Consider the following 22,117-nt stretch of genomic DNA (forward strand, 5'->3'; position numbering starts at 1 on the left):
TGGATTTCATGGATGTAACTGAGAACTAATTTACCCCATTACCTAACTAATTCTCATAGCACTGGCAATTAAGTATGATTATCTGTTTTACAGATGGGGAAATGGAGGCAGAGAGATTAAGTGACTTCCCAAGGCAACAGGGGGAGTCAGTGTCAGAGTCAGGATTTTTGATTCCCACTTCCATGCTCAAACTACTAGTGCTCTCATGGACCAGGCTTTGGCATAATTATTAGGAGATCTAGAGCCTGGTCCTCAAGCCTTATTCAAGTGAATAATAGTTAGTTCTGCTGAACTAAATGGAATGACTCACACGAGTAAGGATTACCGATGTGAGTAAAGCTTTGCAGGATCAGGCCTCCGGCTTCTAACCCTGGTTCTGACCCTGATTACTCTGTGATGTTGGACAAGTCAATTAACTTCCACAGTTTCTTCATCTGTAAAATAAGTTTTACCCACCTGTGTGCAGTGCTTTGAGATCTACATGTGAAATGTGTTATTTTAAGGGCAAAATAGCATTATGAATAACTATATGACTAGACTATAACACATGAAATAGCTCTCCTGAGTTCTCTCTAATAATGCAGAACAATTGTTTTATCTTGAATGATGAATGAAGTTACCCCTTAAGAAAACATTGAAAAGAATAGACTTCACTACATCTGGAGACACTGCATTGCCACCCAGTCTGTTGGAGGGGTTTCTAGATGGGTCCAATATTGCTATAGATGTTTATAGTTATCATAGCATAACAACCACTGTAATGGGCGTCACCTGGGATTGAACCTCAGGCCTCCAATTCTCCAATTCTTGAGACAGCACCCACTGAAGTCAATGTAAGGATCATCGTTGACTTCACTGAGTATTGGATCAGGCTGTAAAAGTACGAGCTTCTACTGTTTGAAGTAAGGAGTAATCACCAAAGCTGTTACCTGTAGCTGACTCATAGCCTCTGTGGACTGCTCACTAGCAGGGGGACACACAAAACACACTGAACAATGCATTACATACCTCCCTTGGCACGTCCCAAAGATGTGAAGCTCCTCCCAGACAACTGAGGTCCACAGCAGTTCAAATCACAAATGAGTGCCCATTTGTAACAACTGTCATCTTAGTCTGAGTCTGTGGATTGAACCAGTGATGAGCTGCCAAAATCTTAACAACGGGTTCCCTCCTCACCCCACGAGGGCGTCGTGGCCCACCCCCGCCCCCCGGGACTCCTGCCCCCCTCAACCCCCCCACATTCCTTGACGCCCCTCCTCCCGGACCCCTGCCCCATCCACCCCCCTCCCCTGTCCCCTGACTGCCCCCAGAATCGGGCAGGAGGGTCTCGTGGGCCACCGTAGTGGGTGCCCACCCCGCCCCTAAGAGCCAGAGGCACCTGCCAGGGGGCGAAGTGGGGAGTCCCAGAGGTACTTACCTGGGACAGCTCCCAGGAAGCAGCTGGCAGGTCCCTCTGGCTCCTGGGGCGGGGGAGCGTAGCTAGGTGGGGAGCAAGGGGAGTGGCTGCTCCCCCCACTGATCACATTAAAATTGGCGCCTTAGGCGCCGACTCCCTGGGTGCTCTAGGGCTGGAGCACCCATGGGGAAAATTTGGTGGGTGCAGAGCACCCACCGGCAGCTCCCCACCCTGTGCCCGGCACCAGCTCACCTCCACTCCGCCTCCTCCACTGAACGTGCCGCCCCGCTCTGCTTCTCTGCGCCTGCCCCCACCCCAGCTTCCCGCGAATCAGCTGTTCGGCGGGAAGCCGGGGAGGGCTGAGAAGCAGGCGGCGGCTTCACACTCAGGCCGAGGGTGGCGGAGGGGAGCTGGGGCAGGGAGCGGTTCCCCTGCGCAGCCCCCGCCCCCGGGTTACCTGCTGCGGCACAGGCGGCCCTCCTCGCGCCCCCCCGCCCCAGCTCACCTCTGCCTCCCTGGGCCTGAGCAGGAAGCCACCGCCTGCTTCTCAGCCCGCCCCAGCTTCCCGTGCGAACAGCTGATTCACAGGAAGCCTTGGGGGGCGGAGAAGCAGAGTGGGGCGGCGCATTCAGGGGAGGAGGTGGTGGCAGAGCAGAGGTGAGCTGGGGCCAGGGTGGGGTGGGGAGCTGCCGGTGGGTGCTCTGCACCCACCAAATTTTCCCCTTGGGTGCTCCAGGGCTGGAGCACCTATGGTATTGGTGCCTAAGGCGCTACTTTTGGCCGGTTAAATTTAGAAGCCCTTTTAGAACCGGTTGTCCCTCGCGAACAACCGGTTCTAAAAGGGCTTCTAAATTTAACAACCGGTTCTAGTGAACCGGTGCAAACCGGCTCCAGCTCACCACTGGCTTGAACCTTCAGCACTAAAGGCAGAAGCCTCTACCTTTTGAGCTAAGGTGATTGGTTCCGTGGTTGGTAGCATCAGTAGACACATAACTTTTGTGGACCAGCCACTAGATGGGAATGCAGAATAGACATTGCCCCAATGTCCTTTTGAATTCTCTATCTAACCTATTGTGAAGGTACATTGCTCCAGTGTAGGGTTTATTAGAATTTATGTATTGTTCTGATTTATATACTGTGCTGTTTATGTACTGTTTTATGAAACTTATGGGTCAATGGTCATGGTCAGGTTGCCGTTTGGACACCATTTTGTGGGTCCTTTTGGTTGGGTCTTTGACGCCTTTTCTTTCAACGGTGGGAAGAAAAGTGCAGGAAACGGTCACATGCCCAAGTCTATTTAAGGCCAGCACGTTCAGCATGAGGGGCTGTCCACCACAGAGGCAGCCCGTGCCTAGTTCTTCTGTGCGTGCGTCGAGAGGCAAGATTCTTCACGAGGTACCTACCTGAAGACCATCGTGGGGTATCCTGATCCAGCTTCAGTACGTGTCGCTCCTGTCACCCCATCTAGGCAGTTACAGGTCCGGCATCCAGCAACCACCGCAGTAGTCCGCAGTCACGACCAGCTGTCTGCCTTTCCATCCGAGTTGCCCGTGAAAGTCATCTCCTGCAAGTAAAGGAGTTCCCATAGCTTGCTAAAGGTAGAAGGGGGCCTGGCTTTATGCCCTTTTGGATCAAACCTCTGAGCTATTATTCTGTTGCCTTTGTTAATTTGTTTAATTTTAATAAATCTTAGTAAATCTATCTTTACACTGCGTTGTTTTTACTTACCTCATGGGTTTTAAAAAGTGATAGAGATATTTATCTGGGTCCAAACCTTAGTCTTATTTATCTGTTACAGAGTTTTGAGATAACACCAGGATGCTGGGTTCCTAAATTTGCCCAACTATTTTTATCTTCTTTCATTATATCACTTCCATGTTTATTTGCTTTTGGTCCTCTGGGAGCATATATCAAATCTCCATGGTGACTGCCACCAGAGTACAGATTTCCTCTCTGGTTTTAACACATCCAGAATGACATCCATCTGGTCCCGTAAGACACCACATGTGGCAACTGTAAACATGATCTAAGAGAGCTATTGTACTAACACTATCTAACATTTTTTTTTAGAGCTTCCCCTGCCCTTCTCTGTACCAGTACATTCAGGACATATGTAGTGGTTTGGACACTCCTTCTATCACCTTTTCATTTAATCTGGTGATATTCTAAGACAAAGCTATAGACAGATCAGCAGCATTCAATGTTCTAGCAGTCAAAGAAGAAGGTGACCAGTAGGGCCTTCCTTATTTATTTATAGCTTAAAACTTGAAACAACAAAAATCTTTGACTCGAAAACAAGGAATAGTGTACATAGATAGTCTAAGTAACCCTGTGTTCCTACCATTGTTACCCTTGCCCTTCTTTCTCACATTCCATTTGTTTGTTCCACCTACTTGTTGCAGTTTGTTTTAGATTGTAAACTCTTTGGGGCAGGGACAGGCTCTTCTGATGTGTTTATACGACATCCAATGTTGCCATCCTAGTAATGGAAGAACCTGAGCGCAGCTGTAACTATAATAAATAACAAGAAGTACAAGGAGTCACTTAGTCATCAGAGAGAAATGCTGAGAACCAAAACTATGAGACCTTGATATCAGAGCATCCTTCAAGATGAAAGGCAGTTTGAAGTCAATGGGATATTTTCATTTCGGGGAAACACCAACTCAATCAGATCTACTCCCAGTGCCCTTTGTTGGGATGGGCTCAGGGGCTAAGTTTGGCTGAGTGAAGTCTCTCCCCCAGTAAAGCACTTCTGACTGGGGTCTCTTCCCCCAAAGAGAGGCAGTGAGGGCAGTTCTGACTGTTGGAGGCTTCCCAGGAAGAGAAGGTCAGATGGTGTGTATGTGTGTTCCCTACTGACAGGCAGTGGGAGTGGGTCTGACTGGTGTGTGTATGTCTTCCACCATTGAGGGCACTGGGGCATAGAGTGACCATCCATCCCCTTATTTTAAGGAACTGGCCCTTATTTCATTGATTTGTACCTTTTCAGGGAAATCCCTTGACTTGATTTTAAGGGACATCCCTTGAACATTTTAAACATTACATTGAAGCTTATGATAATTGCGTTTTATACTTGAAGGCAGTACACATGTACACTTGAGAGAAAAATACACACTATGCTGAGGGAAATGGTGTTTCCCCAAAATGTCCCTTAAAATTAAGTGTTGTCCCGTATTTTTCATGTGGTTTTCCCTGATTTCTATCCAACAAAGGTGGTCACCATCTTGGGGCAGGTCTGATGGTAATCTCCCCCAAGGAGAGGAACTTAGGTCAGGTCTGAAAGGGGTGACATGTCTCCCCACAATGAGGGGCACTGGGGAAGTTGTGACAGGAGTGGGGAGTCCCTCCCGTGAGGGGTCTGGGGTCAGGTCTGACAGGGGAGGGGAGTCCCCCCAATGAGGGGTCTGGGGGCAGATCTGACAGGGGAGGGGAGTCCCCCCAATGAGGGGCGCTGGGGCAGATCTGACAGGGGTGGGGGGTTCCCCCCAGTGAGGGGTCTGGGAGCAGATCTGACAGGGGTGGGGAGTCCCCCCAATGAGGGGTCTGGGGGAAGATCTGACAGGGGTGGGGGGGTCCCCCCAGTGAGGGGTCTGGGGGCGGGTCTGATGGGGTGGGGGTCCCCCCCCAATGCAGGGTCTGGGGGTAGGTCTGATGGGGGTGGGGTCCCCCCAATGTAGGGTCTGGGGTGGGTATGACAGGGGTGGGGGTCCCCCCAGTGTGGGGTGTGGGGGCGGGTCTGACGGGGGTGGGGTCCCCGCAAGGTAGGGTCTGGGGCGGGTATGACAGGGTGGGGGTCCCCCCAGTGAGGGGTGTGGGGGCAGGTCTGACGGGAGTGGGGTCCCCCCAGTGAGGGGTCTGGGGGCGGGTCTGACGGGGGTGGGGGTCCCCCCAATGTAGGGTCTGGGGCGGGTATGACAGGGGTGGGGGTCCCCCCAGTGTGGGGTGTGGGGGCAGGTCTGACGGGGGCGGGGGTCCCCCCAGTGTGGGGGCAGGTGTGACGGGGGTGGGGTCCCCCCAATGAGGGGTCTGGGGCGGGTCTGATGGGAGTGGGGTCCCCCCAGTGAGGGGTGTGGGGGCGGGTGTGACGGGGGCGGGGGTCCCCCCGGTGTGGGGGCAGGTGTGACGGGGGTGGGGTCCCCCCAATGAGGGGTCTGGGGCGGGTCTGACGGGGGTGGGGGTCCCCCCAGTGCGGGGCGCTGGTGGGAGTCTCTCTCTGGGCCCGGGCTGCAGGCGACACCCCCTTTCCCCCAGGACTACATTTCCCGGCATGCCGGCGCGGCAGGGGGCGGAGGCGCGGCGCGGCGAAGGGGCGCGGCCGGCGAGCCTGGGGCTGGGCTGGGGCAGAGCGGCTCCGGCGCTGGGGGGTGTGCGAGGCTCGCTGCGTCCCAGCCGGGCCCGGAGCCCATGGAGCGGGGGAAGATGGCGGAGCTGGAGAGCCTGGAGACGGCGGCGGAGCACGAGCGGATCCTGCGGGAGATCGAGAGCACGGACACGGCCTGCATCGGCCCCACGCTCAGGTACAGCCGGGCCCGGGGCAGGGGCCCCCCGCCACAGTCCTGAGCAGGGACCTTCTAGCCCCCCTGAACGGGGAGCCCCCAGCCCCCCCATCAGGGAGCCCCCAGCCCCCCGTCACTACCCCCTGAACAGGGAGCCCCCAGACCCCCCATCAGGGAGCCCCCAGTCCCCCGTCACTACCCCCTGAACAGGGAGCCCCCAGCCCCCCCGTCACTACCCCCTGAACAGGGAGCCCCCAGCCCCCCCATCAGGGAGCCCCCAGCCCCCCCGTCACTACCCCCTGAACAGGGAGCCCCCAGCCCCCCCATCAGGGAGCCCCCAGTCCCCCGTCACTACCCCCTGAACAGGGAGCCCCCAGCCCCCCCCATCAGGGAGCCCCCAGCCCCCCCATCACTACCCCCTGAACAGGGAGCCCCCAGCCCCCCCGTCACTACCCCCTGAACAGGGAGTCCTCGGCACCACTCAGCCCTAGAGACTCCTGGCTCCCCTAAGTTGGGAACTCCCAGCTCCCTCATCACTTCCCCCTAAGCAGGGAGGACACCTCCCCCTCCCCCACTCCTTGTTCAGACATGGAGAGCCCTCTAACCCCACCAAACTGGGTTATCCGTCCAAATTGCCACTCTCTGTCCTTGCTGATAGACCCTCTAAACCCCCAAATGAAACAAAGAAAGGACCCTCCTGGTGCTCTGTGAATATACCAAATCCCTAAAAGAAGGGCTTCCCCATGCCCCCTTAATCAGGTATACACCCTGATATTCCACCTGTTCTGACTGAATGACAGTTCCATGGCATAGCTGCCAGTCATTGTCATTCTCCCCTGTCCCAGCTGCTGTCCTAAGCCCAAACAGCTGCAGCCCCCTGAACCTCTGCACTCATTTCTTCCTGCTTTACCAAGGGTCCTTCTCTCTTCTCCAAATCCTGCTTTAAAACCATCTCCTGCCAGGAATTCTCCTACTTTGTTCTCCTCCCTCTCCACCCTTTTGATTTTTCGAAACTGTTGTCCTGTGCCTTGTCTCCTTCTGTTTGAGAGTGCTGTGTACATTTATGGCATTGAATAAAATGATGGTGGTTAATAACTCAGCAGGAAGGCAAGCCAGTGAAGGGATTTGAGGAAGGAGTGTGGGGTAACATAATTGGAGCAGCGGGATGGGAAAACTCTTTTTTTGGAAGCAATGTTTTGAATAGACGTGGAGGGTTGAGGTGAGATGTGGGAGGTGACCAAGGTACAGGCCAGGATTCTAACTGTAGTGCTGGAGAGGGAAGAATGGATTTTAGATAGGGATGTGAAAAACATTGGGATCAGCAAGACCTTGAATTTGGGGGATGGTGGAGCAAAAGATGATGGTGATAGGGAGGGTTGCAGCTGCAAGGTACTAGTATTGCCTTGGGACTGGCTTTCTTCAAGCCTTCTGTATTTGGGACCTGGTGCCCTCTCTATAGTGAATTTTGGGCACAGCATTGATGGTAGGGTGGTATAAGCGTCTAATAATTAGACACCCTCTTGAAAATTAGTTTACTAACCTCCCACTCTGAATCTCTGCTTTATAACTATGAAAAACCTGTCCTGGGTTGTGTGCATTTAAATGTTTTCTGCAGAAGTCACCTCTGGGCTGCAGAGGAGTATGAAATCCTCTTGTTCCTTCCCACATCCTCCCTCTCCATTATACCCAGATACCATCCTCGCGTCATAGTTCTGGCAGGAGCTGAAGGATTTCTCATCAGGCCAGGGGTGAGATGCATCAAGAAGTTGAAGATAAAATGTTGTAATCTGAAACTGTGGCCCATTCCCGAGGGCCTTGCCTGTAGTTGTTTAGACTCGTAATTTGGCTTCACTATGATCTGATTGTTTTTTTCTTCTTCTAGGCCTTTTTTTGGGGGGGGGGGAGGAGTGGGGGTTCCTATTTTGCTTTAAGGGGCTGTCAATGTGAAAGAATGTTCCATATTCTACTGATTATTTTTAAATTCGCACTTCTGGGTCTGATTTCCTCAACCTCTCGAAGGAGTGTTTGTATAGAGTGTTTGTTCTTTGGTAACTGTAGCAAACTGTCACATTAGATGTGGGGATGCCTGTTTGACAATATGTACATATAGGGAGAATGTTCAGATTTCATCGCAAACCCCAGACTCTTATCTGAATGTTATTTTCCTTATCCTTGTTTTATGGGTTTTTATTTGTATCTGTTTCACAAAAAGTATGACGAATTGAAAAGCCATGGGGTATGAGTAAAGTTACATCCTCGTGATGATATCGGTTAATGTTTCTGTTTGGTTGGTGGATCCTTTGTTCCCTTATTAAACATCCTCTTTTGGTGGTTCTTGCGGTACCTTTCAACTGGAAAAAGTCTTCGCCTACTCTGTGAAGCTGCTGACATTTTCTCTGTCCTAGGGGTGTAAATGAAAGAGGTTGCATGGCTGTTAACGCTATCATTTCTGCTTTTCGTTCGCTCTCGGTGGTAGTTTATGAAGTTCTGGAGTCAGTGTTTCATTCTTTTGTTTTTCCTTTGTGATGCAGTTTACAATTTCTCAGCAGTGATTTCTGCTGCATTGTTAATCTAGAAGACATGGTATTTGTCTGTGTAGCTGTGGCCTGTTTCCATAAGGAATCACCTGATTTTGTGTGATTTTTATAATGTTTAGATAAATTATACCCACTTGGAATCTGTTCCAGCTATCCAGACTGCACATTATTCACAATGCTGGAAGTAAACCACTTTTATTTTTAATCCCCTTATCCCCCAAACAAACAAACTATACAGTCCACTATACCCAGATCCCTCATGTTAAAGGGTAGAAGTGTTGTTTTAAAAATATTTCCTTTAAAAACCAATTAATTTCCTCATGTTACCAAAAACTGAGATTAAAACTGATATTTCTAAAACTTTCCTTTTACTTTTCACTATTTTTCTTTTTTCAATTTCATTCTCCTTTTGAAATGAAAACAGTGTTCAGTTTCACCTTTGTTTGTAGTCCGGGTTTTGGTTTTTGTGCACTAACTGTGGAGCTTAAATTGCAATGGTAAAGGGGGATATTTAAATCCAAACAGAACGGTTTTTTTAAAAAATAAACATTTATGTTAATATCAGGTTTATGTAAAACCGTCTCATTTTTACAAAACCATAACTTCTGGAGTTAATCTACCTGCCTGTGTCCCTTCAAATGAGCAAATGTGTATACACTTTCTGACTGATAACAATGGTCTTTGACTATAGTCACAGGATCTGTGTCTGCATTTGTATAGTGGCAGGAAACTCTCTCGTTTTGTGATATTATAAGATTACAATTTGGTCAGCTCTTGACTCATTTTTTTAAATCTTCTTTTAAATATTCTCCCAGCAGAAGTAGGGCCGTAACTGTAACCTTGTGGGGATAGGCCATGTGATGTTATTGGAAGGACTTGCTGAACACTGGTCTGTTTTATTAATAAAAAAAAGTCAAAATACTCAAGAGCCATCTGTCCAGGTTTTTCATATTGTGTAAAAATTACAACGGTAGGTTTTAAGTCTCCTATTCTTGGCATATTCAGCAGAGATCAAATGAGGTTTCAGACCTCATGTATGTCTTCAGACTTTTATACTATGGATCTATGTATCTGTCTGAGGAGTGGGGGAGCTCAGGATTCTGCAACCATCAACTGTATAAACATGGTTGTTACAGGAGTGATTCTAGAATGGCTTTTCTAATCTTGGTGGGGATGGGATTTGTTTTTATTTTACTGAGAGATGTTATTAATGACAAGCATCAACAGTACCAGTTCCAAAGAGCTTTCAGTCTACTCTAGATAGACACAGAGTAGATATGCTGTGTGCCAGAGAAGTAGAAGATTTAACAACCTTTTTTTTTTTTTTTTTTTTAAATGACTCACTGCTTGTGGGCATCATGGAAGAAGTGAGTCTTCAGGAGACAGGCTAGGCTCCCTTTGAGAAATACCACAGTTTCATAACATAGTGCAGACACACAATCTCTGCCTGTGGTACAGGGAAATGGTGCTGGAATCCTGCTAGCAACGTGGGCTTGTCTGCACACAGTTTTTTGCCTTGCTTAGCTATGCTAGTTTCTATTTCAACATAGTTAAAAGGGGTAAAATCTCATAGTGTGGATGCTATTACCATGGTATAAAAGTGCTTCCCTGGAATAAACGACACTGATATAATGCTTCATATCCCTATAATTGTGTCCACACTGGGGTGTTGCACCACTTTAATCAGTTTCTACGTTGATTATATTTATAATAAAGACTGTATGTAGACCAGCTCCAGTTGTATTTAAATTGTCATTGCTATGGAGTTCTGATTCCTCTGTGGACAGTGTCTTTCATTGAAGTCACTTATTTTCATGAGTCCTTCTGTAAATATTTGGGAGGAAAGACTCCTTCAGAAGGACTAGGTGGTTGCTGACTCACTTCCATTTAACAGATGAAATGCATGCTCTGAGGATGCTCTCATACAGGTCTAATCTGCCTCTACTTCAGCACATCTGTGCTGAGCATTATCGCAAAACCAAAGATAAGAGTTCCTGAAGTACATTTACTAGTGTCTCGTCCAGTCTAGTTTAAACATGGGGTTTCCCCAGTTTCCTTTGGGGAAACTATTTCCTGGCCTAATAGGTCCTGTGTTTTCAGAACAGTTGGAGTATTTATTTTTAAGGGAACCTTTTCAGGTGCTTTAGAACTATCAAGCTGTTGGGGACACTGGGGCATGGCCACTAGGTAACTCGAGGGGATGGAAGACAATGAGTGTCGATGAAGCCCCCTCGCACTAGGCCCAAGTGTCCTTGGCGCGCCCCCCCCCCCCCCGCCTGGAGGCACTCGCAGCAGTTATGCTGAGGATCTGCAACAATATGTTGCAGAGTCAGACTACCTGAAACTAAACAAGGCCAAACAGGGCAGATATGGAAGAAAAATGCTGAATAAAGCAGCTTTATGTATAGTTTAACAAATGATACAAAAAACAAGGGAACTAGCTGGTAACTGGATTGGCTGGCTATGTGGATACTTAGGGCAGCTTGCTATTGGATAAGTATGCTGAAGAAAGGATGTATAAAAGCCTGTGTAACTTCCTGCTTTGTGTGCAGGATTTGAGATTCTATTCTCCCTGTACCTTTTTGAAGCTTCAAATAAACTTTTCTGCTTCTCCACCCCGTTGTGATTATTAGGTGAAGCATACCGGGTAGCGAACCAAACCCTGCTGTTGTTTTGCCTCTCGGCACTGGGTGCCGGCAACAAAGCTATGCAATAGCTATTATCATAACCATGCTATCTTACTGTTAACTTGGCCTCCCTCTCCTGGACTATTGTTTTACATCTGAAACTTACCATGTCTTGTTTCAAATTAGATTATAAACTCTTTGGAGCAGGGATCTGGTTAGGACCTTTGGATACTGCTGGAATACAAATAACAAATGTCAGGATGTCTTTCCTGCTTTTCAGTCCAAATGCTTCCTTTACTAAAGATATCCAATCACTCCTAGTTATTGTCTCTTGTAGCACCCTAAGTAGTTCCTCTCCTCCCGTTTGTGTTTACATTATTTAGTTATTTGTAGATAATTTTCCTCTCTCTTCTACCCATCCACATTTTTATAACATCATTGTGGTATCTAATCACCCTTGCGGAAGAATAATGCCTTCCTGCCCATAAATCATCTCCACGTAAGTTCTAGCGCTTTGATTTTTCAGTCTTCCCCGTAAATTCATTGATCATGTTTGTTGCTCTTCACTGAACTCCCTCCAGTTTGTCTAGCTTCCTGGTGATGTGGTGAAGGTAATATTGTGTGTGAAATCACACCAGAACAGTATAGAGGACAGTTTTGGGACTGGATGTCTCTGTGTGACTGGATCACACCCTTAAAAAAAAAAAAAAAAAAAGGAAAAAAGAAAGAGTTGCAAAATCCTATCTAAATTTTTGAATCTTTCAGCATTACCCCTTTCCAAAAGTCTCCTCCCAATAAATGTATGTGATGTATCATTTTTTTGCATAGATATATTATCTTACATTTTTATTACTGGATTGGTTTCTGCCTCTTTTTAAAATTTTTTGCATCCCTTTGTATTACTTCTCTGCCCTCACTAGCATTTGTACCTCCTTTCAATTTATCATGCATATTTCCTTTAATGTATGGTTTACTCACTCTTCTAGATTCCTAATAAATGACTTATGGATCCATAGAGTTTAAAGCCAGAAATGACCCTTAGCTCATCTAGTCTAACCTTCTGTTACAACACGGGCCATTAAATTTCACCAACTTACCCCTGTAATGAGCCCAGTAACTTGTCTGGCTAAAACACATCTTCCAGAAAGGAACCCAGTCTTGATCTGAAGACAACAAGAGATGGAGGGAGAATCCTTCACTTCCCTTAGTAGTTTGTTCCAATGCTTAATCACCCTCACTGTTGAAAATTTGTGCCTTGTTTCTAATTTGAATTTGTCAGGCTTCAACTTCTAGCCATTGTTTCTTGTTCTGCCTTTTGCCACTAGATTAAACAGCCCTTTAATACCTGGTATTTTCTCCATGTGAAGGTGCTTTGACACTGTAATCAAGTCACCTCTCAATCCTCTTTTTGCTAAATTAAACAGAATGAGCTCTTAAGTCTCTTGCCCTGTAACGCATTTTCTCCAGACCTCAAATCATTTTTGTGGCTCTCTTCTGCATTCTCTCCAATTTTCAATATCCTTTAAAAAGGGTGGACACCAGAGCTGTATGCAGGTCTCACCAATGCAATATATACAGAGGTAAACGCCTATTTCCCTACTCCTACTCCCGTTTACGTATCCAAGGATTGCCTTAGCACTTTTTGTAACGACATTGCATTGGGAGTTTGTTGAGTTACTTGTCCACTATGACCCCTAATCCTTTTCAGAGTCACTGCTTTCCAGAATACTGTCCCCCATTCTGTAGGTCTGGCTTGGTTTACTTGTTCTAAGATAGGTTTCAGAGTAACAGCCGTGTTAGTCTGTATTCGCAAAAAGAAAAGGAGTACTTGTGGCACCTTAGAGACTAACCAATTTATTTGAGCATGAGCTTTCGTGAGCTACAGCTCACTTCATCGGATGCATACTGTGGAAATTGCAGAATACATTATTATATACACAGACACCATGAAACAATACCTTCTCCCAGCAGGAGAGTGGGGTGGGAGGAGGTATTGTTTCATGTTGTCTGTGTATATAATAATGTATTCTGCAATTTCCACAGTATGCATCCGATGAAGTGAGCTGTAGCTCACGAAAGCTCATGCTCAAATAAATTGGTTAGTCTCTAAGGTGCCACAAGTACTCCTTTTTCTTTTTGTTCTAAGGTGTATAACTTTGCATTTAGCTGTATTAAAATGCATTTTGTGTGAATGGGCCCAGCTGCAGATTGCTCTGTAAGGCTGCCCAGTCCTCCTCATTATTTACCACTAAGCCAATCTTTGTGTCATCTGTAAATGTTATCAGCAGTGATTTTTTTTTTTTTTTTTTAAGTGTCAAGCCTAGTAGTGGTCCCCGGGGAACCCCACCAAAGAAACACCCTTTTTTGATGATGATTCCTAATTGACCACTACTTTTTGAGATCTGTCAGTTAGCCGCTTCTTAATCCATTTAATGTGTGCTTTATTAATATTACGTAGTGCTAATTTTTTCATCAAATGTCTTGCAGTACTAAGTCAAATGCCTTATAAAAGTCTAAGTATATGACATCTATGTGGTTACCTTTATCAACCAAACTTTCGTTTCATCAGAGAATGAAATCATGTTTGTTTGACAAGACTTTTTTTTTCTGTAATCATGTTGACTGGCATTTCTTATATTCCAATCCTTTAATTCTTTATCAGTTGAATCCCATATTAGCTTGTCCATTATTTTGCCTGGGATTGATTTTTGCATAACCTAGAGTTTCCTGGGATTATTCCATTGTCATTTTTGCACAACGATAACATTCTTACCATCTTCTGCAATTTACCCAGTATTCCAAGGTTTATTAATAAATTAACACCCAGCAGTCCAGAGATCTCTTCAGCCAACTCTTTTATACCTCTTGCATAGAAGTTAACTAGGCCTGCTGATCCAAAAATGTTATCTCTAGTAGACATTGTCTAACATCCTCCTTAGGTACTAATAGACTGTAAAGTACTTCATCAATATATAAGTACACCGTCCTGCTTCTTTTCAAATACCGAAAAGAAATGTATTAACGCTTTGGCCTTTTCTGCCTTATTATTACTAACAACTTTACCATCTCCATCTAGTAACAGGTGTATAACATTGCTAGGATTACTTTTTGTTCCTATTATACTTAACACACACCTCCTTCCCTGTCCTTACTGTCTTTAGCCCAATCCCCAATGGATTTTTTCCCTTATATCTTTAGCTTCCCTTATCAATTAGAATTGGTCCTAAAAGAAGTGGTTAACCTTCCCCTTCCCACCAAACATCTTTTCCTAAGTCAGTATATTGTTCTACATCGTTTCCTTTTTGTGCCACTAGTTTTAAGTCTTCCGGAGTGTTTCTCTTATGAACTGGAATAACTTTTCAAGCCAGGGTTTTGAGAGGCACTGTATCAAATAAAATCCAAACATATTACATCTGTCTCATTCCTTTCATCCATTATATTTGTACTTTTATCAAGAAAAGTAATGAAGTGTGTCTTGCAAAATTTGTTGTTTATAAAAGTGCTGTAAAACGTCAGAATCCTTCCTTAAACTCCTCTCTGTGATAATGCCTGCAAAATACTCTTGGATGGGCAGGCTGCCAGTGTGCGATAATTCTACTTATCAAGCTGTTCATAATCGTTTCATTCTTGTGCTCCTCCGGTGTCTCTCATAGACTTTAAAGTCAGAAGAGACCATCGTGATCATCTAGTCTGGCCTCCTGCACATTTCAGGCCACCGAAGCTCGCCCACCCATTCCTGAAATAGACCCCTAACCTCTGGCTGAGTTACTGCAGTCCTAAAATCATGGTTTAAGGACTTCAAGTTACAGAGAATTCACCATTTACACGTATCTTAGACTTAGATTGTAAGCTCTCCCGGTGCAAGGACTGTCTTTTTGTTTGTCTGCATGATGTTTAGCACAGTGAGGCCTGATTCGTGATGGGTATTACTGCAGTAAAAGACTAATAGTTGTCCAAGATCCTGATTCTCTGCTTTGCCACTATCAGTGGCCTGGGAGGGGAGGTTATCTAGTTTGTGTTTTTTGTGTCTTTGAGCCATGTGTTTGGTCCAGAAATGTTTGAGGTGGCTGCTGCTACTCTTTGGTGTCTCAGTTTTAGGGTGCCCAACTTAAGAGCTCTTGGCCCTGATTTTTCACAAGTTCTGAGCACCCATAACCCAAGTCAGTGGGAGTTGTGAGTGCTCAGTGCTTCTGGAAATCCAGCCCTAGGTATCTTGGGTTGGGCTCTCGGAAATGGAGGAATCCGAGATAGGAGGATGAAAATGTTGGCCGTCTGCCTCAGTCTGTAAAATGAAGATATCTCTACTGCAGGAATTTTTTGAGGACTGGCTAATGGCTTCTGCTGTTATGACTCCCTGGTTCTCGCAGTGAATCTGTATCACCCTGAGCTCAGCATTGGGGCTGCTTTTACCTGTGCCAGCTGGTTATGGTTCCTAAAGGTCCATTCTCTAGCTCAGCATTGCTGGGGGAGCAGTACACTCTGGCCTTACCGTCTCTCTATCCTGATATGTTCTCTGCACCCGGGGTTCAGCTGGGGAGAGTGAGTGGGGCAGCTACCTCTACTCTGCTCTGCACCAGCTGAGGAAAACCCCCTCTCCCTGCACTGCCTGAAGGCAGCCAAGAATGTGGCCTGCTTGTAAAATGCTTTGAAGATGAATGCTGTGTACATTTATTATTACTGTCTGTGTGTTTAAAATTTGTATCTCTGTGTAATAAGCCTTTTACCTCTTATTTTACACCCTTAGGAATAATAATTTTCATGTGACATTCTGAGCTGGCTGAATAAGTCCCATATCTTATGAATTACTGGGCAAAAAATGCAAACAGCCTCTAGAGGAATGTGTCATGAAGCTATAGGCCTGACCGATTAGATGCTAACTTCTTCTGTTCACTGAGCTCACTCAGGAAGCTTGTTTATAACCGCAGTCAGTTGCTACAAGAAGCTGACTAGGACTCTTTGGAGCATCTTCAGTGCACCTCGACCCCTCCCATATGGGAGAACATAATGCAATAGGAATGAAACTGCTCAAGTAGATGTGCCCTGTTCGTATGCCCATAATTATCTTTTAAAAGACGCTTAAAGCATTATTACCTGAATTATGTTAATGTTCCTCACTATCAGCCTGATACTGCCCAGCCCAAAACTCCCTAGCAGGAAAAAACATCAACAATTGCATTAATTCTGGTACCTGTGTTACTTTGCGACCGTTTATGCAGGAAATTTAAACACAGTATTAAGGAACTGACTGGTCAGGTTTAATCTGATACTTACAGCTTCTGTGACTTGTGACTAAGATGTGCTTTTTTTTTTATGTTTCCCCTTCCTTTTATAATGTTAGGCCCTGATCCTGTAAGCCAGTGTCCTGGGCCCACTGGGGGGGCTGCGAGCAGGTTTCAGGGGGTCCGCCAAGCAGGGCCAGCATTAGACTTGCTGGGGCCCGGGGCAGAAAGCTGAAGCCCCAGTGCCTGGGGCTGAAGTCGAAGCCTGAGCAACTTCACTTAACAGGGCCCCCTGTGGTATGGGGCCCCGGGCAATTGCCCTGCTTGCTACCTCCTAACGCTGGCCCTGGCTTTTACATGCAGAAAAACAGTTTTTTGTGGCAGAGGTGGGCCGTGGATTTTTTATAGCATGTTGGGGGGGGCTCAGAAAGAAAGCGATTGAGAACCCCTGCTATAGGTAGTTCCATCTTGGTGAACCCTTACAGTCCGCACAGAGTAGGTTACAGGGAAGAGACCTTAGTTTATTTATAGAGAGTATTAACTTCCTCGTCAATCTTGTGGAAAATAGCTTCCTTTCTAGAATTAAATTTACTTGCAAAAGTTATCAACCCCCCTACCTGCTCCTATTTGGTGAAGCCTGAAAGTCTGTCTGGGCCATTCTAGGAGAGCATTTTCTCCCCCCAGCAACTCATTGGATTTTATTTTATTTTCACTTTTGTGTGTTAGCCTCTCAGTGCATCTTGTTGCTTATTATGAAATAAGTAGTGGTGGTAGTATTACAAGTTAGCACTGCTTTAAGGGCTGCACTCCTGTTGCAGAACCGCCTGGCGTTGTCCCTCTTCTCCTGGATGTCCAGGGACGTTCTGGGTGAGTGGAGAGTTTTGGAGTGGGAATTGTGTCAGAGGGTCTATGGGTGTTATTTTTTGGAGATCACTGTTTTTCATGGACCGTTTATACTGGTGATTGAGTTATTAGATTATATGATTATGAAACACGTCTGGGAACTAAGAGCGCTGGGTTTTAGTCCTGGCTCAGCCACTGGCTTGCTGGGTGACCTTGGGCAAGTCATGACACCTGCCTGCGCCTCAACTTCTTTCTCTATAAAATGTTGATGATAGCACTTACCTTTCCAAAGGGTCATCGTGAGGAGAAGAAGGGTGCTAAGTATTATTACTCAACTTTGGTTTGGTGTGGGTTTTTTTTTGTGACCTGGGGAGAGGGGAAGAAGGTGAGTCTTCTTAGTACTATTGCTGTAGCAGACACATCTGTTTATGGTTCGCTGGGGAGTATTGCTTTAAGAAGTTAATGTACCGTATCAGCTGAGAATAAGGAGACGCTTAACCGGAGACACTTTCCTGTTCTTGTTTCAGGGCATAAGGAAGATCTTATCTAATTTGTTGTCTTCCAAACACTTTCTTCAGAGAGTCTGGATGTGCCATATGCCCTTTGGAAACTCATATTTGAGTGTCAGCATTGGCTTTCATTTTTCAAATCAGTCCACTGATGACCAGCTCTCCTGACTAGGTCAGGATGACTTCTTAGAAGGCCATTCCTCTGTGGAACTCACCTGTATGAGGATTTTCTTTGCCACCAACGAGCAGTGACCTTCAGGACCACACTTTTGCTTGGGAGGGGTGGGGGAAAAGATGGACTCAAAACCAGTGGTGAGCTGGAGCCGGTTCGCACCGGTTTGCTAGAACCGGTTGTTAAATTTAGAAGCCCTTTTAGAACCGGTTGTTCCACAAGGGACAACCGGTTCTAAAAGGGCTTTTAAATTTAACCGGCCAAAAGTGGCGCCTTAGGCACTGATTCCATGGGTGCTCCAGGGCTGGAGCACCCACCGGCAGCCCCCCCCCGCATCCCCGCCCCCCCCCCCCCATCCCCGGCCCCAGCTCACCTCCGCTCCACCTCCGCCTCCTCCCCTGAATGCGCCGCCCTGCTCTGCTTCTCCGCCCCCCCAAGGCTTCCCGTGAATCAGCTGTTCGCGCGGGAAGCCGGGGCGGGCTGAGAAGCAGGCGGCAGCTTCGCACTCAGGCCCAGGGAGGCGGAGGTGAGCTGGGGCGGGGGGGCGCGAGGAGGGCCGCCTGCGCCGCAGCAGGTAACCCGGAGAAGGGGGCTGCGCAGGGGAACCGCTCCCCAGCTCACCTCCACCACCCTCGGCCTGAGTGCAAAGCCGCCGCCTGCTTCTCAGCCCTCCCAGGCTTCCTGCCGAACAGCTGATTCACGGGAAGCGGTGGGGGGGAGTGCGGAGAAGCAGCATGGGATGGCGCATTCAGAGGCGGAGCGGAGGTGAGGTGATCTGGGGCCGGGCGCGGGGCGGGGAGCTGCCGGTGGGTGCTCTGCGACCACCAAATTTTCCCCATGGGTGCTCCAGCCCCAGAGCACCCACGGAGTCGGCTCCTAAGGTCCCACTTTGATGTGATCAGTGGGGGGAGCGGCCACTCCCCCCCCAGCTACGCTCCCCCGCCATTAGGAGCCAGAAGGACCTGCTGGATACTTCCTGGGAGCTGCCCCAGGTAAGCACCTCCGGGACTCCCCACCTCGCCCCCTGGCAGGTCCCTCTGGCTCTTAGGGGCGGGGTGGGCACCCACTACGGTGGCCCACGAGACACTCCTACCCGATTTTGGGGGCAGTTGGGTCAGGGAGGTGGGTGGATGTGGCAGGGGTCCTGGGGGTGGGGGCATCAAGGAACGCAGGGGGTTGGATGGGGCAGGAGTCTCTGGGGGGCGGGGGTGGGCAATGACCCCCTTGTAGGGTGAGGAGGGAACCGGTTGTTAAGATTTTGGCAGCTCATCACTGCTCAAAACTACCCTTGCGCTCTCTTCCGGATGTGCAGTCTCGTGCACGAGTGGCTGAGCTGTGCCAGTTGAGTGTAGCAGATTTAGCCAGATGAGCAAATTTCTCCTGCTGCTCAGAGCATCTACTGGAAGGCTGAGGCAGGTGACTAGTTCACATTTTTCAACCTCAGGTCATACAGGCTGGTCGGATAGTGCACTCGGGAGGCTAAAGTTCAGGTTAGCATTGGGACTGTAAGGCAATAAGGGATTAAATATCACTTGTCTTAAGTGGGGTTTTTTGCTTGTCCCAGGCTGTTGTATGATTGAATGCTCCTAGTCTGGGGCTTCATCAGAGGGCAAATGTGCTTCATGCAGTAATCAGTGGGGCTGGAGCGAATTGAAATGAAGTGAGGCAGTATTGTGCATATGAAGGTTGCTTACAAAGACACCTCTCTAACGATTATCTGAGTAGGCAAACGATATATTGTGAAGTTTGAATGCTCTGTTGCATTGCAGCTGAACAGGACTTTCTCAGTGGTACTTTTGATCCACCCACGCAGGGTGTGGTGACATGTATGGCACAATTGATGGTGGCCTCTAATCAGTGCGTGTCCTTTCATGCCCTTGCTGTGCTGTGAAGAAGCCCAGTGGAAGCTGCACTCAGCTGTGTTAATCGTTGAGAAGTTAGCCAAACAACTGCACAAGGAGCGCTTGAGGTGCTTTAGTTTCTTAAAGCATAGCACAGGATTAATAGAGTTAAAGATATTTCTTGTGCTGGTGATCAAAATTGCATTTTCTTCTGGGTACAGAGAGACACCAGATTTGATTAAGGGAGAGGGTGCATCAGTCTCCATAGCTAGGTTCACTTCTGGTATTTCCTGAAATCCTATGTGGTGATATTTCATTTGCATTTTCAAATATTATGTGCAACCCAAAATAATTCCCCATAGACCTCTTTTTTGCCATAAGTAAAGCTAAAACGACCTCTCCACTTGCCTGTCTTTAAGTTCAGTGTTCTGTCTGCTAAGTTGGAAGAAGCACATGTGCTGAGGATGAAGCTGAGCAGAGAGTGCTCCTGTGATTGGTACTTTGCTCCCTGAGCTGCTTTTGTGCTTAATGCAGAGTAGTGACTGCAGATGAACAAAGTCTCCACTCCACAGCTGAACAACACTCGGGGAAAGAGATCCACCAGGCCTCCCAAGGAGGGATGAGAGTGGAGCAGAGCATTGTGCCCCTGCCTTTCAGCTGGAATATCTGGGAAAGATTAATGCTCAGTGTTTTTTTTTCTCCCTCCCTCCTCCCAGCAGAGCGGGGAAGAGGAGGGCTCCCCATTTACCAGACATCTTATTAACCAAAGGCTGATAGGGAAGATTGAGGAAGCTTTGGTGGTGTCCAAGGGTAAGGCTGCATTTCCAGTATCATGATGAGGGAGGAGTTCTTAGGTACTGCCTTGAACTCTGTGACAGATATTGCAACCCCATGCAGTATCTTTGGGTGCCATTCTATTAAATTTATGGAAGCTTTATGTATGATTGTGTTCTACTCCATCAGGAGGGGTTACCACAGTTCCTACAGAAGCTACCTACAGTGGGGGGCTGATTAAGGTGAGTCACTGAGACTAAACAAAGAACACAGAGAAAGAGCTTTTAGTATGAAAGGATGAGCTTGAACTGACACAAGGCTTTCCTTCTGATCCAGCAAACAGACAGGACCTTCTGTCCAAGAGGGATCCATACCCTTCTGTAAAGGTTGGAAAGACTTTGGCCTGCTAGGGTCCCATAAAACTGATGGGTGAATCAGCAATGCTTTTACCTCAAGAATAAATGTGCTTGCTTAGAATGAGCTGTGTAATAACTTGTAACTGCTGGCAATATGCTGTTCATAGCCATCAGAGAGAAAGCAATGCACAGGTGCTGGCCTTCAGGCAGATTGGCCTGCTGGGGATGTCACAGTGTAAGGCAGGGAGCTGTGCAGCCTTAAAATCCCCAGTCTGAAGGAAATGGAACAAGGGTTCTTGCCCAGAGACAGGTGATGGTTGGAGACCTGAGGCCTGACTGGCAACTCCTGGAGTGGACCATGGAAGGAGGGGAAACAGATGCAGTCATCCTGAAACTGACACCCTGCTGGAATGACTGGCTCCACCTTGAGTATGGGCCTCTGGCTTGTAGGTGTAGTCTTCTGGTAGAAGGTGTTTGGTTAGATGTTTTTCAAATCCTAGCCAAGGAAATTGTATGTGTGTGTGGGAGAGAACTGAATTAATCTAGACTTCACTTTCTTTGTATTTTAACTGTAGATCTTAGAAATTTGATCTAGAAAGACTTAACAGGTCAACTAATACATCCCTCCCTGGTCTGTCTAGTGCAGGATTGTTCTCTCCAGTATATTTTTAGTAGTTTATCCTAGTCTAAATCTGTTAAAGATGGGGCTTCCACTCCTCTTTGGAGATTATTTCACAGAATAATAGATTTCACTCTTGGGATGTTTTCCCTGAGATTCAACCTTAATTTTTTTCTATATTTATTTCATGGCATAATTCCTAACTTTATTACCTCAAAATGTGCTAGGAGCTTCTCAAAGACAAGTACAGAGGTGGTTCCTGCTCTGAAGAGCATAAATCTAATGTAAGTATAACACAATAAGCCGGGGTCATAAACAGACAAAAAACAGGGGGAAGGAAAGGGGAAAGACAAGGGTGGTACTATCACACAGCTACTTAGTAAGGTACGTATGTCTCTTGATGCTCCATTCATTTAACGCTCCTTGCTTCTCTTTTATTTCCTGCCTCACTCCTTGTAGGTGAGATGGGAGAACAGAGCTTTTTTAGAGGTGATTTCAATGAGGCAAGGGGGGTGGCTTGGCAAACAAGTTTATGGAAGGTATTTCACACGCAGAGAGACAGAGGAGGAGGTGGAGAACAAAGGGGACATGAAGATTGATAGGATGGAATGTAAGTGAAGACAAAGTCAGAGGGAGGGTTGTAGATCATTGATTGCCAAGGACAAAGAGTTCGAACTTGCTGTGCAGTGAGGTGGAGAGCCATGGAAAGATTTATAGAAGGGGTGACA

The 22,117-nt window shown here is 47.1% G+C and overlaps 1 protein-coding gene across 2 annotated transcripts in view; it reads left to right on the forward strand.

Moving 5' to 3' along the window:
- The first annotated feature begins 5,733 nt into the window (after positions 1–5,733).
- Positions 5,734–22,117, forward strand: part of EXOC6B (exocyst complex component 6B) — a 454,956-nt gene continuing 438,572 nt past the window's right edge. For both annotated transcript variants that reach the window (XM_074951959.1, XM_074951960.1), the window contains exon 1: positions 5,734–5,913. In XM_074951959.1, the coding sequence (XP_074808060.1) occupies positions 5,801–5,913 (113 nt within the window). In that variant the 5' untranslated portion in view covers positions 5,734–5,800. The remainder of the gene's footprint in view (positions 5,914–22,117) is intronic.

Source organism: Natator depressus, chromosome 4 (assembly GCF_965152275.1).
Source record: "Natator depressus isolate rNatDep1 chromosome 4, rNatDep2.hap1, whole genome shotgun sequence".
Taxonomy (NCBI): Eukaryota; Metazoa; Chordata; order Testudines; family Cheloniidae; genus Natator; species Natator depressus.